At 30.5% G+C, this 19,923-nt stretch overlaps 2 protein-coding genes across 2 annotated transcripts; both read left to right on the forward strand.

Annotated features, from left to right (window-relative positions):
* Window positions 1-1,731: 1,731 nt before the first annotated feature.
* On the forward strand, window positions 1,732-2,187 carry LOC136085626 (uncharacterized). Its single transcript, XM_065806949.1, has one exon. It carries the CDS (start codon window positions 1,732-1,734, stop codon window positions 2,185-2,187), a length of 456 nt encoding a protein of 151 aa, XP_065663021.1.
* A 9,516-nt stretch (window positions 2,188-11,703) lies between these two features.
* LOC136085627 (uncharacterized) lies at window positions 11,704-12,285 on the forward strand. The gene has a single exon (XM_065806950.1). The coding sequence runs from the start codon at window positions 11,704-11,706 to the stop codon at window positions 12,283-12,285; it is 582 nt and encodes a 193-aa protein (XP_065663022.1).
* The last annotated feature ends 7,638 nt before the right edge of the window (window positions 12,286-19,923 follow it).

Below are 19,923 nucleotides of genomic sequence, written 5' to 3' on the forward strand. Positions count from 1 at the left end.
TGTTAATTTATTCAAATAATTTTACTTAATTAATCTTAGATGTTACGTATTTACCTTTGTTCCTACGGCCAAAGGTAAATATAAAACTTAGAAGAGTCATATTTACCTTTAGCCGTAGGAACAAAAATTATATGGGGGGGGGGGGGGCATTACTACCCTGAAATAGTTTCAAGGACCTTTTTTTATTTAGCCTTTTTTTCAGTCAATTTCTTCAAAATTGTTTGTTTGATAATTATTGGGGAGGGGGGGGGCAAATGCCCCTGCTGCCCATCCGGCTGTTACGTAATGTATTTAATATTAAATCTTTTTGTATATAAATACTTTAACTAGAACAATAACAGCAGCCAAAAATTTCTCCTCAACAAACGAAGCCTTAAATTTAGTATCGAATGTCGTTAAACCAACATAGCGCCTACATCCATACACTAATGGTGTTCCACTACAGACCACCTAAGACCAACCTAATAAAATATCCATTATGTTGGCTGTAGCACTTAGTTAGGCCAATATAGCATCTTCATTTTATTAGCGATTATTAGTGAGCCAAAGTTTTTTTGTTATATTTTTTGGTTTTTATAGAGTGTTTTAAACGAAAAGTGGTACATACATCAATTCATGGTACATCAATTTTTTATGAATTTTACTGATATTTAAAAAAAATGATATTGGTCTGCAGTTATTGCAGTCAAGTTTTTTTTTGTTTTTTTTTGTTTTATTAGACGCTGTTTTTAAAATTTTAGGAAATATATCAGTAACGAATGAGAGATTATAATTAAGAAAGTCTTAGAGAAATAAGCAAAAAGTTTAAAAATAAAAGTTGGAATGTTAAACGGATCAAAAGCTATCATTCAATAAAATAATAAAAGATATTATTTCACTTTTGTCAGTTTAATGAATATGAGTAACATAGTCAATGTTTAGTGTCTTTAAATACTTATGGAACTCAGTATGGAATAAATGAAATTTTTTTACAGTTCTTTAGGGATTGAAATAAAGATCGAGTTAAAAATTTTTGAGAATTAAAATCATGTATAACGACTTTTTTTTAATTTTAAAAACAGCAGGTTTACTTTTGATGAAGAATTTTAAAATCCAAATCTGTAAAAAAAATGCTTTTAATGATGTCCTGCTGGGTGGGTCAGCGATGCTTTGAACGAAAAAATGAGGGAAAATTATAATTTAAAAAAAAAAATTTTATTTTTAATTTTCAATAAACTTAATAATTACTATGTTGAATTTTAAGAAAGTTGAATAAATGGTTCAAAAAGTTATAAAAACGAACTCATTAAGGGAGTTTTGCTAAGGGTATTTTTACAAAAACTAGGGATTTTTTGACATTTATACAGAGAATGTGACGGTAGAGTGGGTCGTTTTTTCTTGTTTTCATTGAATTTTTAAAGTAAGTAAAGTTCATTTTTGTGAAGAACTTTTCTGGGAATCCAAATCTGTGACGAAAAAAAATTAAAAAAAAAGACGTCTTGCTATGGTGGAACATATATTTTTGAACAAAAAATGACTAAAGCATGACTAATTAAAGAGAAAGTTTATTTACAGAGAGTGCCAGAAAAAGTGGTACGGTATTTTTAAAAGTTTTTTTAATTGCAAAAATGTTAGAAATATTGTTTTTTGTTCTTTTTCACTAGATATTAGTGTTACACACTATGTTGCATCATATAGGTGTTCATGCTATGGTAATAATGTTATTGTATTTAAGATTAATGTTATATTGGAATGTTTTATTACATTTCAGAAAACATGCAAATAAGCAAACAAGATTTGGTTGCAATTGATGCTATTTATCATGAAAAGAACTGGGGTGCAATTCGCATTTGTAAATTCTTTGCAAATAAAAGTAGGAGTATTCAATCAATAAATCGTGTATTACAACGTATTCGACAGACAGGTGTTGCCGATAAACAAATTGGTAGTGGGAAGCGCCCAACTGTTAATACACCAGAAAACAGTTTGATAGTCAGTCCTGTTGGTTCATCTAGGAAACATTTATCGCCAAGGATGATAATACGGAGAACTGGAATATCACATTCATCTGTTCGTAAAATTGTTAAACTTTTGAATTTAAAGGTGTTCAAAAGACAATGTGTTCAGAAGTTGACTGATGCTCAAAAAGAACGACGTAAAGTATGTTGCCAAAATTTATTAGATAGATTTCCTATTCGTCAAGTTTAGAACATTTTCTTCACAGATGAAAAGATTTTACTGTGGAAACTCCAAAAAATACTCAAAATAACAGAGTGTATTGTGAAATAGACAAAAAATACGATGTGCCTAGTGAAATCTTTGCAATCCACGGAGTCATTTCTCAAAAAGTGTTATGGTCAGTCTCGGTGTCACTAAACACCATAAAGGATTAATTCCTTTCGTTGAAACAGGCACCAAAATTGATGCTCAATATTACTAAAATACTATTCTTCAGCAATGTTTACTGCTTGACTGCTAACGAATTTTTGGGAAACAATGCTACACTTTTCTACAAAATTCTGCTCCATCACATCGTGCAAAAAGCACAACAACATTTTTTAGGAGTAAAGTTCCTTCTCTTATTTCACACCCTGTATATATAAAAAATTATTTGTAAAATAGTAACTTAATTAAGATAAATTCAATATAAACTATGTTGAACTTTATTAATATGTTATATTTGGTTAAAAAGTCATAAAAATAACTTCACAAAGGAGTTTTTGTGAATGTTGTTTTTGGAAAACTTTGTCGATTTAACAAATTTAGACAGTGAATATTACCGTAGGGTGTGCCGTCTTTTCCTGCTTATATATATATATATAATTTTAACGGTTTTAAAATTAAGGCTAGTTGGTTTATAACATGGTTTTAAATGGTTTTAGAAATAAAGCTGGTTGGTTAATAACTTGATTTTAAAAATAAGGCTAGTTGATTTTTGTGAAAAATTTCATAAGAAATCCAAATCTTTAAATAAAAAATAGATCTGTAAATGTGTTGCTTTAAAGAACCACTTTTTTTACAGAGAAAATGATTTTAATAAGACTAAAATAAGAAGAAGAACTATAATAAGGAGGATAGATAAGGAGGAAGAATGATAATTATTATAATTGTATATAAGAATTATAACTATTTTTTTTGATAGTAGAAATAATATTACAAGAGTAAAAATAGAAGTAGAAGGATTTAGTCGGTTATATTCCGGATCTATTAAACAAGAACATTATACTAAAAAAATCAACTGAAAAAGAAAAAACATACTAAAGTAGTTTCAAATTATATAGTTGAATTAATGATTCAACGTAGTGCTGATAAGTCAATAAAAGCGTTGAGTGGTGATTCAAAAGGAACCGTTAAGAAGATGCTCGACAAAGATCATGTGAGATGAAAGTTTTCTTATCGAAGCAATAAAGTACAAACATTTTCACAAAGTAAAAACATTTCAATATTGTTTAATATTTAATTTAAAAATGTCCTTATAGACAAAAATTTGAAGTCAGATGACAGCTTGAAGCTTTTCTAAGAGCTGTTTATGTTAACAATTTTTATATAGTAAAGTTTGTGGAAATTTACAAGTGGGATTATATAGGCTGTAAGAAAAAAAAAGAGAATCTTTTATCTTCATAATGTTGGACACCCATGGGATTAATACACCTGTCTAGCAGTAAAAGATGGAGTCTATGTTGACATTAAAAAATGGGATGATGAATGCGGCTGTTCTAATATTTACAACTGTGTCTCTGAAACAGTTGGTCAAGGTGACTTTTTGTTTGCAAAATATCTTATTGAACACGGGTGTCTATGTTGATTAAGATGGATTACATTGAAGCTCTTGAATCTGTGGAGAAAAATTAGTTTGAACTCTTCAAGAGCTCAGCTGTAAAAGGAAATGCATGGCATAATTTTATTAAAGCTGATGCTGCCATTCGTCAAATTTTAACTCCCAACCTGGATCTAACAAGTAAATACACCGAAGGATTCATCAAGTTTTATCAAATATTTTTAAAAATTAAAAATTCTATAAAAAGACTTAAAATTTTTCGAAACTCAATTATGAATGTATACAGTGAAGAAAATTTTTTGTAATAGCTTATAAGAGCCTCAGTAACGCTTTTTCATTTTTATGTTATTATGTAAACCAATTATTGTTAATGTTTCAATATGTTTTACAGCTGGTCTGCTTAATTTTTTATAAATATTTAATCTTATTTTTAGATAATTAAGATTAGACTTCAGTTTCAGAAGCCCAGGCTATAATATATGTAAGAGAGTTCATCTTACCTGGTCCAACTCAATTCAAATTGACGCTGGAAGTGAGTTTAAGCGAGAAGTTACAAAACTTATTAAAAAAATAAGTACAAACGAAGCAGTGCTTCGAAAAATCATCAATCATGAAAGGTACAATCGCGCACTTGTTGAAAAACTCAGGAGTTGTTAATGTCTTCTGAAAGATCAGTTGAATGAGTTAAAGTTTTGCCTGCCGTAGTTGAACCAATTAATAACAGTGTAAATCATTTGCTAGGTGAAAACCGGTAAGGTAAAAACAACTTCAGCTCCATCAATGTCTGCTAATAGAAAAGTAGGTTTAAGAGAAATTTTAATACCCTCAAAGGCAGAAGTGCTTATTTATATGTATCAAGTGAGCTCGAAGGCGGTAAAAACAGAGATAGTGATCCAATATAGTCTATAACAATTAATTCCATTGATTCAGTTGTTCGACAAAAGGGGGAGTCTGCACTTTATTGCCTTGCTGGGGGGCCTATTAGACGCTTAGTTTGTAAAAAGCTGCAATTGATACTACCAGATACTAAATTATCCCCTAAGCAAATTCTCAATAAATTGTTTTTTTATTTATACTTCAAATACTTTTATGATCATATGCCATAAAGTACTAATAACATATGCAGCGATCCATTGTTTGGTGTCAAAGAGGAGATAGAGATGTTTTGACTTGTTCAAATACACCATTTTGGTGTCCCTTGCTCCTCATTCTAACTTGACTGTGCTTAACTTTAATCTATTGTTCAAGACAGTGATTGTTTGTAGTGATAATGCTTAAGATCTTTTTTAACAACAGTTTCGCAAACTCCTTTTGCTACACTCTTAAAAAAGTTCAGGCTAACTCTGTCCGAAATGGTTCAGGTGGTCAAATTTACCTGAACATTCAGGCAATTTAATTCAAACATTCAGGCATATTACCGTATTGGTTCAGGTATTTTAGCAAACCAGCTGAACACTTAGAATAAAATTTCTGAAATGTTCAGGCAAAAGAAGTTCCGTGAATTTTTCTACCGGAACGTTCAGGTGCTTTACCGGAAACTCAAGTAAATCGCCTGAAAATGCGAAATAATTTTACCGCGCCAATAGCAATCACCATTAAACTTGTTAGAGGTCGCATGTGATTGCATTCTCTCATTTTAAATTTTTTTATTAAAAATGAGCATAAAAAAGTTGTCAGAGTCACAGTTGGCAGAATATTTATTATCAAAAGGAATATCTATAGATGCTACAGAAAAGCTTAAAAGTAAGCTATCTTTTCATATTTTTTGCGAACGTACGCAAAAGAGATGTGTATGTTACATGAAAATTTTAAATTCATCAAGTTCTAGGTTGTTATATATCATTTAAAAGAGCTTTATTTCATTATTCCAAAAGTGAAAAAATTTTCAAAATCGAACTAAAACTATTATAACTTAATCAATTCTTATCCAAAAGTTTACATCTTGGTATCAAAAGATGGATACAAGAGTTATCTACAAATTTATAAAGGTTTCTAGATTACGGGCGCATCTGGGGGCAAGAGGAGGCACAAAACCACCATCAATACCGGCAATAAAGACTAACAATATTTGTAAAAAAGTATTGTTTTTTTTTAATGAAAATTTCAATTTTTATATACAAGATGTTTTGTAATTAGCTATCCGACCACAGTCAAATATAGAAGTTTTATCATTGTCTTTAGGTGGATGTAAGGGTGATGGTTTCAAACACCCTGTTGTCAAAAATGACTCTTTTTTTTTATAAATATTTATCTTTATAATTAAAAAGAAATCTAGTATCAAATCAAAAATTATATTTTACTACTTCACAACATCACTAGCAGCGCACCCTTTGTTTCAAGGGGTGTAGATGGGGAAGGGGCGTATCATCGCCCCCTCCCCCCACCTTTTTTACAACCTAAAAAAAAATTATATTTTTAATGAGATTCGAAAAAATATTTAAATGTAATTAAAATAATAAACTTTAATATAAAAACATCTTTTACCAAAATTCAAAATACATCACATAATGCTTAGTGATAGTTATAGATGGTTCCTGACCTAAAAAAATTTGGTTCTCTGACCTAAAAAAATTTTTAAAAACAAAAAATGTTTTATAATATTATTTTAATTAGTTTACATCTTGGCTTTTAGTTAATGATTAAGATATTAAATTCCATTGATGAAACTATATAATAATCATTGTTAACAATAGACACGACGTAAGCTAGACCCATCTATCAAAAAAAAGTTCCACTACTCACTTTATATTTTTACAAGTTCCACTACTCGCAGTAATTTTTTTTGTGCTAGTTTCACGAGTCGCTGTAAATTTTTTTTGCAAGTTCCACAACTCCATGTACATATCTTTGCAAGTTCCACTACTCACTGTACATTTTTTTTGCAAGTTCCACTACTCGCTGTAACTTTATTTGCAAGTTCCACTACTCGCTGTACATTTTTTTGCAACAACGCACCACAACGCACAGATCGTATTCCATTGATGCTTTAAAAACGGCAACTGCAAAAATTATAAAAGGAGAACTATCGATAACAAAAGCAGCGGCCAGTCATCAGATACCAAAAAATACATTAGCCAGGTATGTGCTCAAAGTTAAAAATACACCTGATGGAGTTAAGGTTAATTTTCGACCATCAAATGAACATTTACTCGTTTTCAACTCAAGTGAAGAATTGCTATTGAAAAAATATATTCAAGATGCAGTCAACATGCACCATGGACTTTCATTTACCCAAGTTCGTCGCTTAGCTTTTGAGTTTGCCATAGCAAATAACAAAAACGTGAAATGTAATTGGACAGAAGAAAAAATGGCTGGAATAGAATGGCTGCATTCATTTATGAGACAACAGAGTTTGGCGCTAAGAACCTCCGAACAAACTAGTCTTAGCCGTTGCACTAGTTTCAATAAAACTAATGTTGGAGCATTTTTTTCAAATTTAGAAGGTGTTATTAACCAATTTAATCTACAAGCACAAGACATTTTTAACTTAGATGAGACTGGTCTCACAAGTGTACATAAACCAGTAAAAGGGGCAAAAGCAAGTTGGCTAGGCAACATCAGCTGAACGAGGTGTCTTGGTTACAGCATGTTGTATTGTTGGAGCTACAGGAACTGCAATACCTCCATATTTGCTGTTTCCCAGAGTGTTTTTTAAGGAACACATGATTAAAGGCGCACCTGTTGGAGCAAAAAGTGCAGCAACAAAATCTGGATGGATGATTTCAGAAATTTTTATTGATGTCCTCAAACATTTTGTCGATCACGTAAGACCTACAACAGACAGTCCAAAGTTGATATTATTAGACAACCGCGAGAGCCACTTAAGTATTGCTGCGTTGAATTATGCAAAGACTAATGGCATAATGTTGCTGACCTTCCCTCCGCACTGCAGCCATAAGTTGCAGCCTCTGGATGTGAGCGTATTCGGTCCCTTAAAAAAACACTACAACAGAGCCTGCAATGATTGGATGACAAACCATCCTGCGACTCCAATCACAATTTATGACATAGGAGAATTACTGGGGACTGCTTTTCCGTTAGCATTTACGCCAAGGAATATTTCCCAAGGGTTCAAAGCAGCAGGAATCTATCCATTTGATTCCCAAATATTTACAGAGGAAGATTTTTTAGCTGCAACAGTTACAGATAGACCAGATCCAACTGTTTCAGATACAACCATTGAATCGACAACATTACCCTCAACATCAGTATCAACCACTATAGAAATACCAACCTCACTAACTGACTGTCAACTTATTTCTCCGGAACAAATACGACCATTCCCTAAAGCCGGAATGCGTAAAAATAACAGAAAACCAAAGCAGAAAGGAAAGTCTGCTGTTTTAACGGATACTCCAGTCAAACGGCAATTGGAAGAAGCTGCACAAATGCGTGCAAATAAATCTAAGCCTAAGTCCATTGCCCCAAGAAAAGAAAAGCGTAAAATATTAATAGAGTCCAGTGATGAAGGATCATCAGAAGTAGAGTATGCCGATTCTTCATTGGATATTTCAGAATTATCTTCTGTAGAAGATACGGATGATTTTAACCAGCCCATAACCGTCGATGATTTCGTGCTTGCTATGGTGCACGGAGCTAAGAAAAAGTCTAGCAGGCACTATATTGCCAAAATAATTTCGAAAACGCAAGATGGTTTTAGCGTTAAGTGGCTGAAAAATCAAAATAGGACAACAAAATTTTATATTACAGATGAGGAGCTGACCTTCGTTCCTGCATCATATATTGTTCAAAAATTGCCAACTCCTCTATTTCACGGAGAAACGGGACGATTCGCCAATTTATATTTCTTTCAATTCGATTTTTCCAATTATTCCATTGTTATGTAAACATAGTGTTTTATTAATGTTTAATAGTTGAAATATTCATACAATTTTTTCACATCGAAGGTGTATTTTTTCACTAATTTGTGTTTTTTTTATTGCATAGTTTTATTGTTATCACGTTTATTTTGTTTATTAATTCTATCTTTCTTAACTAAATATATTATCAAAATAAAAACTAATATTATTGTAGTTTCACTAGTATGTACCCAGTCAACCCCATAGGGTGGCCCAGTTAAACCCGCCACTGTGGTTAACTGGGCCACGGGACACATGTCTAAAAAATGCAATATTTACAAGGCCACAGCATATATTAACTAATTCATTTGAATTTATTAGATGGAATATTAATATTCTCATAGTTATGAACAGAAAAAATATTGAAAAGCAGTAATTTGTTACAATTACATCACCCAAAAAAAAACTGTACCCAGTTAACCTCACTTTACCCTATATATATAAATATATATATATATATATATATATATATATATATATATATATATATATATATATAAATTAGTAAAAAACACTTATCTAACTTTTTCTTCAACTTGAGGTTTCACCATTGCTGGATCATCAGGAGGAGTTTCTGAGAACTCTTCCTGATGATCCAGCAATGATGAAGCTTCAAGTTGAAGAAAAAGTTAGACAAGTATTTTTTACTAATTTATTATTGCTCTGTTCTTTAAGAACATTGAGCACTCTATTAGTAAAATACACTAACATAATTTACATATATATATATATATATATATATATATATATATATATATATATATATATATATATATATATATATATATATATATATATATATATATATATATATATATATATATAGTCGAAAAATAGTAAAATCATGTAGTAAAATAATAAAATGCATGTCCAGTTATCAAAAAATAATGGCAACATATACACATTAGGAAAATATCAACTCAATGAAAACATCAACTACAATGGCTAGCAACCAGCTGGAACTTTTTCATATAATAATCAACAGTTTCAGAATCATTTTCTTTTCTAGTCCAGTAAGAAATAGTAATAGCCTTTCTATGTTTTTTTTTAAGTTTTAGTATTCTGCTATTGTGCAAGACTGTCATTGCTCTATCGGAATCATATCATTCATAATTATTATTGATATAGTATGTATTAAATATATATATTATATTATAGTATATATTTAATATATACTATAATATATTATATATTAAGTATATAATATAGTATAAATATAATATACTATAAATAGTATATTAAGTTTAATATACTATAAATATATTATATATGTCTATATATTTTTAGACAAATATTAATATATTACTAATATATGATATATTCTAAATACGTAAAAAAGCAATATATTATGTTATTATATGATATAAAGCTTTTTAAAAATGTAACAGTGTGATTGGACTGAGCAAAAAACATGTATTATTGATTCAATATATAATAAATGTTATTTTGACATTTATACTTTATAAATGTAATATTAGCACTTATATCACAAAATCATTTTATAGAAAAATCACATAGATTTTTTTATAATTATTATTGGCTTATAATAACAAATATTTAATATCCTTCAGTACCCCCCCTTCTCCCCCAAACAGAAGTCGGAAAAACAAAATTTAGGTACCAAAAGTGAGGGTAAAAATAGGGTATCTGCTAGTTAAAATAAATTCTTAAAATTTGGCATGTGCAGAGAAAACGTATAAACTTAAAAAAAAAGAATAGGATAGAAAAAAAAAAGATAATATCTTCAATATTTACTAAGCACAAGAAGTACAACACACTTTTTGATATCAATAAATAACACTTTAACTTTCGTCTATATAATAAAAAAATACTCCTTAAAAAAGTTCAACTATTCTACTTTTAAAAAAACTTCTAAGTTAATATAAAATTCTAAAAAAATATGCTACAAAATATCATCCTACCGTACTGCCTAAACGCCAAGTTCTAAAAACGTGGAACAGTTTTTTAGCACAAAATTCGGTTGCGTAAAACGCGGGAATTATCATACCTAGTATATAGTATATTTACATAATTATATATGTATATTTACATATGTATATATTATATTTACATACATATATATGTGTATATTGTATATATATATACATATGTAAATATATAAAATATATATGATATATGATATATGGTAGTGTCACAGTTATTGGCATGACTCAATTACTGGCACTTTTTATTTTCTATTAAAAAAAATTATATCTATATCGAGTTTAAAAGTAAAAAATCATCACGGTATAAACAAAGTAATCTATCGTCTACTATTTGAGCAAAAAAGTATTGCTGATTGTCAATTCTTCTATATAAACTTTACTATAAGTAAGAAAAAAACGCAATAATTTTGCGCAATTGTTAATCTTGATATGGTTTTGTTCCAGGAGAAATCAAGAACAGTTTATTGATTCCATAGTTTATTAATTAAAATCAGAAGTTCAAAATGGCACCAAAGGTAATACGAAATATCATTTAAAAGTCAAGAAAATAATTTTTGTTTTACAATAAAAACTTCTTGTGTTATTCTGTTAGTCTTAAATACTAAAATCAAGCGAGTCTAAGAGACAAGTTAAAAGAAAGCAGTATGGCAATAGTAGCATGCAGAGAGCGATAGACAGTTAAAAAATCGTATATGTCTATCAAATCAGTTGCCAAAATGCATAATGTTCCTAGCAGTACTTTACAAACAAAACTATCTGGCTTAAGTAACCTTATGTGTAGGCCGGGACCAGCACCTACATTGCCACTGTACATAGAAGAAGCATGTGAGAAATATCTTTTTGAAATGGCAAGAAGAGGATTTCCTTTAAAAATAAATGACTTATTAATAATAATTTCAGAAATATTACATAAAAGCTCACATCCTGCTATATTTAAAAATGGAATCCCTTCTAAAACTTGGGCATACAGATATCTAAACAGGCACCTTGACTTGAAGTCTAAAACATCATAGCATCACTCTTTAGGTAGGTCCAGTGTCACCAAAGAGTCCCTTTTGGCATGGTATAGCAACTTTAAAAAATTCATTAAAGATAAGGAATTAAGTTATTTGATTAAGTCACCAGAACATATTTTTAATTTATGCGAAACGGCTTTTATCTAAACTCAAACAGAGGTAAATTCATTGGTAGAAAGCATAAATGTCTGCAACAGGTTTGCACTACTAGTGAAAAAGAAAATGTCACAGTTGCAATCAATTTCTCGGTTGAGGGAGAAACGGCTCCTCCTATGGTAATTTTAAAGAGACAGAAACTATCTAAAAGTCTTCAGCAATGTGTTCCACTAGGAATGATAGTCCAGAGAAGCTCTAGTGGATGGATAAAGGGGGAAACTTTCCTGTATTATTTGAAAGAGTTTATAAGGTATTTGCTTGGTAAAGACTTGCTTAATATAAAAGACAATAATCAAAAAGTTGTACTTTTTGTTGATGGTCATTCCAGTCACCTGAGCTATGGTGCATCTAAGTATTGTGAAGAGACAGGTATTGTACTATACTGCTTGTACCCAAATGCTACACACGTGCAGCAACCTGCTGATGTTGGCGTTATGAACTCACTTCAAGGTTACTGGGCACGTGAAGTGCAGATTTACAGAATGAGCCACACCGGAGCTGCTATTACAAGTGAAAAATTTCCTGCCATGGCAATGAAAGCTATTATTTAAATAACTGCTCCAGTCACGAAAAAAGCATTTGAGTGCTGTGGTTTATACCCATTTAACCCAGATAAATTTAATTTGAATTTTGATGCTTAAACTTATTAATATCAGTAATTTTTACCGGAAATTGACGTCATTAAATTTATTTTCAGATTTAAGAGGATCTACAGGGTATTGTGCGCTAAGGAAAGCTCACACAAAACATCGGTTACCCATATTTTTTATATTTACTACGTAACGCTTTGGAATATATCCAGTGTTTAATATAACTATTGCCTTGGAATGGATTATAGTTTACAAACCCGATGTTTAATGATTCAGAGCAACTAAGCTGCCAACCAGAACCTTCGTTAATAAATTTTTCAAGAAGTTCGTTAATTTTTGCTGGAGCAGTTTCAAGTAAATCATTAATGATCGTTTTATTAAGGATAAAGGCCACTTCTGAGCAAAGGTGAACGGTTTGTTTTATAGTTTTGTTTCCAGTTTATGATGTTGATTGCTGGATCTTCTTGACTCATGACATGGGTTTTGCTTGTGTCTCTGTTTTTATAACTAGGCAACTCATTCTATTATCTCCTAATGAGGCTACAGCTCTTTAACACAGTTCTATGGTTCTGAGGCCGGTTTGTAGTCAGGTTTTCCGAACTCTGTGTGAGCAGGTTTTCCGAAGCTCTAAGTGAGGCTGATTCCATCAACAGCTGTAAAATATCAGAGTACTTAAAGTGCCATGTTGTGCATGGATGGTGTCCCTATTAGCACTTTTGGTGTGCATTTTCAAGGTCATATTTGGAGCCCTTTGTTACGGCTTATGGTTTATTAGTAGTAATGAGGCAATTACTTGGAATGTTAAATAGTGTATTGAGTACTATCTGCGCTTTGAGTCGAGGTCCTTAACAAATTTAAAAATGACTAAAATACCAAAAACTATAAAACACGAAAAACCATCGTCATCACCAAGTTCTCTAAATCTATCTCTATTCATTCAAACAAAAGTTCACTCAATATTCGTGGTCTTAGAAGTAAATTTTCTTCTGTTGAGTCCTGTCTCTTGCAAAGTTCATCAGACTTACTTGCCATTTGTGAGACTAATTTGAGTTTAGCTGTCACATCTTGTGACCTTAGTGTTGGTAATTATCTTCCTTTAGTAAGTAAAGACTCTAATAGTCACATGCTTTGGTCATCTTCATTCATAAAAATTCACTCAATTTTGTTCTCAGCTCGTTTTCATATGACAATGCAGAATCATGCAATTCTTTACCAGCTATATGTTTCTTTTTCTACATCGACGACCCATGATTGTGCCGGATTATTACAACTTTTTTTGCATAAACCGCTGTTTTATTAACTAACTGATACCTATTCTCTGTTAAAGATAATTTTAAAGCTTCTAGTTTGATATTGCATTGTTTTATGATCTATCCTTTTGTTTGGATTTATATCTGAGTATTATTTATTTGTCAAAGGAGCGACTCCCACAACCCAAGAGAGCGCAAACACAAAAATGATTGCAATGCAACCAATAGTAACCAAGCATTTGATCTAGTACATCTGTTTTCCTAGCAAAGTTAATTAATTATGCTCTATTCTTTTTTTTACTTATTTAAGTTTTTACTTTGTGTTTTTAATTTCTATTGAAAAAAAAAAATACATACGCAATTTGAGAGTCGTTGCAGTTGAAAATATAAATTGAAGATTTTGCGTTATAATAACTAGTAGATGCCTTTTAAAACAAAATTTTAAGCAATGTGTTATGGTATTTGGATAGGGATGTGACTCAAAGTTTTGAAATTTTTCAAAAATACCTCTAAAATAGTGCCTCCTAACCCTAACTCAGTCCACCACCACCGCCCCACCCTTACTACGCCACTGGGCTTCTAATATTTATGTGAACAATTTTAACTTTATGCGCATTTTTGTCATTAAATCATTTAATAAGAAATTGTTATAATTTATTAGGAAGCAATTTGTTAAAGAATTGACAACAAAATTTATCATCTTGATTGATGTTTTCATTAGTCAAAAATTCTTTATTTCAGTAAAAGTAAAGTACAAGGAAATTGAAGGGATTTGAAGTCCTTAATACCAGCTATATTTTTTATCAGGAATATTTTATTAGAAAAATCTCTTTTAAAGCTAGGTGGTATGCAGTTTCTGAGATCTCTGAGATCTCATTAAAAATGACATACTTAACTTCTTTGCGCAGTTTTGCTTTCACAGTTTGCATCTTTAATTTTGGGAAACCTCAAACGGTGTAAGTGACTTCATACGGACACATTGGATGCAAGTTTAATGTAGCAATACGTAGTGTTTTGATATTCATACTTCGGACAATAAGTATATTGTACGAAACGCAAGCGTGTTTTTCAGCATGTCGTTCAACTCATTCTGACGCGTAGTTTCTTTCTTATTAAGTTTCATTCATCTCAAACACTCCAAAAAAAAGGTTTCTCGTTAACTTATTTTGAAAGTGGTGCATTTTCTTACTTTAGGAAATATATTTTAAATTGGGTTGTATACTTCTTATTAATTCCAAAAAAAAAGCAAAGCTCAGTAACGGTATGATATAAGAGAAAAACTATAACTTGATTAACAGCCGTGGTGTTGTGGCTGGAGCACTTGCTTCAAAACCATGAAAATCTGTGGTTCAAGGTCTGCTCTGGGTATATTTGCGTTATCGGTAATAAAGGAGTAGTGTCAAAGTAAATCCTCTTTTGTGTTTCTCTGGGAAAAACCGTTAGGTCTTCTTTGAGCACCTAAATACTACAAAAAAAGCAATAAAATATTAATTAATACACGGTTTTTGAAACTCCACTTTTGTTTTGCAATATATGTATATATATATACATGTATATATATATATATATATATATATATATATATATATATATATATATATATATATATATATATATATATATATATATATATATATATATATGCATGCATGTATATACAGTATGCGACAAAAGTGTTTACATATTTTTGAAAAATATTCTTTTTTAAAATAAATGATTGAAATACATGTTTATATATCAATATATATATACCAAAATAAAGGTAATTCATTGTAGTTTCATGTTTTGAGCCTGAATTTAAATGAATGAGAAGTGTTTATAGCAAATTATCTATCTCAGATGTAAACAGTTTTGTCGCGATTTATGCTATTATTAATTTTAATGCGAATTTGTTTAAATAAAACATATCTCAATTAGTAAATAAACGGTTTATTTAAACTTAAAATTCGTAATGTAAACAACAGAAAAATTATAATTGAAAGAATGAAGAAAGTGTCGAAAGAAATTGAAAATTTAGCTGTTCAGAAGCTTAAATCAGGATTGTCTCTTCGTGAGATAGGACGAGAACTTAATATATCTTATTGTTTAGTCTTTAAATTAAGAAGCGAAACGATATAGAGGAGAAATGCAACAAAAATGGACGCAAGAAAATTTTCACTACTCGAGATCAGAGAAAAATTTCTAGATTAATCGTGACAAATAAAGGAAAATCAGCACACGATGTAAAGAAACAATTAAATAATGTTTAAGGTACAGTGGTAAGTACTCGAACAGTGCAGAGAGAACTCAAGAGAATTGGATGAAAGTGAAAAAAGAAGATCAAGAAACCACTACTAACACCGAAACATCGTAAACAACGATTGGAATTTGCAAAGAAGTATGAAAACTGGACTTTTGCTGAGTGGAGTAAGGTGATTTGGACAGACGAAAGCAAGATTAACTTGATTGGCTCTGATGGCATTTGATATGTATGGAAAAAAGCTGGAGAAGGAATTTCTGATCGTGACTTTATTCCAACAGTAAAATATGGCGGCGGAAAGTTGTTGTTTTGGGGATGTTTCTCTTCGTCTGGTGTTGGTAAAATCGTAAAAATTGATGGAATAATGGACGCGAAACATTATATTGACATTTTAAACAATGGTTATTTGCCTAGTTTACGAGGATGGCGAAAGCAAATTCGTTCGACACTTTTTATGCAAGACAATGATCCAAGCACAAGGCAAAAATCACATTAGAATTCCTATATTCGAAGAAATTTAAGATTCTAGAGTGGCCTGCGCAAAGTCCCGATCTTAACCCAATCGAGAATCTTTGGTCTATTGTGAAGAATCGAGTTTATAATTATAAGCATAAATCGCAACAAAACTGTTTACATCTGACATTTTGTTTCAATAAATAATTTGCTATAAACACTTCTCATTCATTTAAATTCAGGCTCAAAACATGAAACTACAATGAATTACCTTTATTTTGGTATATATATATTGATATATAAACATGTATTTCAATCATTTATTTTAAAAAGAATATTTTTCAAAAACATGTAAACACTTTTGTCGCATACTGTATATATATATATATATATATATATATATATATATATATATATATATATATATATATATATATATATATATATATATATATATATATATATATATATATATATATATATATATATATATATATATATATATATATGTATATATATTTATATATAAATATATATATGTATATATCTTTATATATATATATATATGTATATATAAATATATGTATATATGTACATATATATATATATGTATATATATACATATATCTAAATATATATATATATATGTATATATGTATGTATATGTATATATATATACATATATGTATACACACATAGTATTATATATATATATATATATATAAATATATATATATATATATATATATATATATTTATATATATGTATATATATACAGATATATGTATATACACACACACTCACACACACTCGCACACACACACACATATATAAACATATATACTTTGAAGCAACGATTTAATAATGTTTTATCATAAAATAGTATTATTTCATGATAAAAGATTAAAAATTCGAAAGCGCTGTACAAATTATGATGATACCATCAAGACTGTCAAGAAGTGATAAGGAAATTTTTGTCCCATTACGAGGGTTACTATTTATATTTCGGGAATTGGCAACACTGATTTCATGTAAGTCCATCTGACAGTTCCATCGTAAAGTTTGACATTTTTGACGATAGACGTACTCAGAACATTTTATCATACGGACGCTATTTGTTTATTTTATCCTTAGTTGAAAGTTTCGTCTCGGCAAAAAATGGAAATGAATCATGAACATTTTCGGGCGATAATTTTTTACGACTTTTGACGTGGATTATCACAACAAGAGTGCGTCAATCAACTTAATTTGACTTTTGGCGATGAAGTTCCATCAAAAACCACTGTGTATCGCTAGTATAGGGAATTCAATCGTGGTCGTAGTTCGCTGTCCGACGAGTTTCGTGAAGGTCGTCTAATATCGACTGTAGTGCCAGAAAACATCGATGCTGTGCACGAAATGATTCGGCAAGATCGTCATGTAACCTATTGTGAAATTGAGGCATCCCTAAGCATTAGTTCCACCAGTATATATGCGATTTTACATGAACACTTAGTTGTGCGAAAGTTATGTTCGCGTTGGATCCCACATAATTTGACAATCGCTCAAAAAAAGGCTCGTGTCGATTGGTGCTAAGAAATGCCTAAGAAATACAGTCTTGGTGCTTCAAAAAACGTTTATAAAATTGTGACAGGTGACGAATTATGGATATATTTGTATGAGCCCGAAAGAAAGCAGCAGTCGACTGTATGGGTGTTCCAAGATGAACCAAATTCAACAAAAGTTGTTTGCGCATGAAGCACTTCAAAGAAAATGGTTGCCTATTTCTTCGGAAAAACTGGTCATATTGCAACAGTGCCTCTAGAAGATCGTAGAACAGTAAATTATGAGTGGTACACAACCATTTGTTTGCCAGAAATCTTTGGTGAAATAAGCAAAACAAACAAGAGACGTCGGATTGTTCTTCATCATGGCAATGCAAGCTCTCACACATCGGCTCAAAGAAGAGGCTACTGAACACTAAAAACATCGAATTGACGGGTCATCCGCCGTACCGCCTTGATTTGGCACCCAATGATTTTATTTTGTTCCCATCCGTGAAGAATAAACTGTGTGGTCAACGATTTTTATTGCCCGAAGAAGCTATTAAAGCGTTCAAAAATCATGTTTTGGAGATACCTCATTCGGAATGGAATAAATGCTTTGAAAATTGGTTTAAGCGCATTCAAAAGTGTATCTATCATTGTGGCAAGTACTTTAAAAAACAATAAAATATATTCGCAGCTTAACTATTTGTTTTTGTTCCTATTCCCGAAATATAAATAGTGACCCTCATATTCGAAAAGTTTTGATTCTTCTAATTATCTGCTTAATGAGAATTCTAAGTTTAGCAATATTACTCGTTTTTACTACTTCTTCCGGTATCATTTGAGAAGTTCCTCATTTGCCAGGTGGGAAAATAATTGTTATCCTAAAAGCAGCATACTCACTACCAATATTAAAACCTTTATCAGCCATAATTGATAAACAAGGATGGAGTTTAGTAAGGTAGCTACAATCCAATGCTGCTTTATCTGACATTCTTCCAGTATATGCCTCTGTAACAAAATTTATGAAAGAACTTAATGTAACTGATACAAGGAATTTCATTGTTTTTTGGTGTTTGTATTCAGACCATGTTGTACTTTACAGTTTAAATCTTTTGGTGTTTCTATAAAAGTTTCAGAGTAGTCAAATATTCCTAACAGACTTGGATTATCTTTAAAATGATCAGGGTGGTTCAAACAAATTCTTTCTTCATCTGGAAAGTAAACAGATGGTTCAAAATATTGTGATATGCCTTTTATCCAAGATTTAATGAATTTTTATTTTCTGTTTTGAAAAAGAAGATAATGATTTAATTTTTGTAATTTGTCAATAGTTTTTTTCAGGTTATTTAGAAGAAAAATTGAGCATTGAGCTTGAGAGAACTGATTAAGATTAGAAAGTGGAATAATATAATTTTCATTTTCATCAGTAGTATATAAATAGGGCACTACCTCTACTACTACTGGTACTGGTTCAATCATAAAGTCAGTTTTTGAACTTTGAACGGACTGAAGTTGACACTTAGTGATGAGGAACTAGAACATGGCTTTTTAACAGAAAAAGTGTCTCGATTTTGATCAACAAAATATGATATTATAGTATGTAGTGGAGTTTGTGTTTAGTTTATACTTTTTAAGTAAAGGATGCGTGGAATCAGTATTTATTGTACTATTTCTATTTAGAGGCACACAAGAGAAACTTTATGTCTAGAATCGTATCCAAGTTTTTCAGTGGGAAGAGGATTTTTTTAATGTAGGCTCTTTGTATTTAAAATGATTGAAAAAAACTTAGTTAAAAAATTTGTTGTTCCAGGAGTGCTTTTTAGGCGGTTAACAAGTTTGGTCCAAGTTTCAGGTTGAGGATACTTTTTTTTATAGTTGGAAAAGGAAATAGCTAAAAAAGTGATGCATATTTACATCCAATTTCCTCTTTTATACATTTATGTTCTGTGCATTTTTCATATTTCCATTTCATAAGTCTATAACTTCGATTTGAGCAACTTTTTACGACAATGGTTTGCCATTGCACCAATAACTTACTTATTAAAATTAAAGCAAAGAAAAGTTAAGTTTCAAAAAATTTTAATTTCAAAATAACTATTTCAGTTTAATAAAAGATCTTTTATTTAA

This window comes from Hydra vulgaris, chromosome 09 (genome assembly GCF_038396675.1).
Source record: "Hydra vulgaris chromosome 09, alternate assembly HydraT2T_AEP".
Classification (NCBI taxonomy): domain Eukaryota; kingdom Metazoa; phylum Cnidaria; class Hydrozoa; order Anthoathecata; family Hydridae; genus Hydra; species Hydra vulgaris.

Bases quoted from the DNA above. Each gene is read 5' to 3' on its own strand.
- LOC136085626 (XM_065806949.1), top strand. From the start codon at position 1,732: ATGTTTTATTACATTTCAGAAAACATGCAAATAAGCAAACAAGATTTG.
- LOC136085627 (XM_065806950.1), top strand. From the start codon at position 11,704: ATGCGAAACGGCTTTTATCTAAACTCAAACAGAGGTAAATTCATTGGT.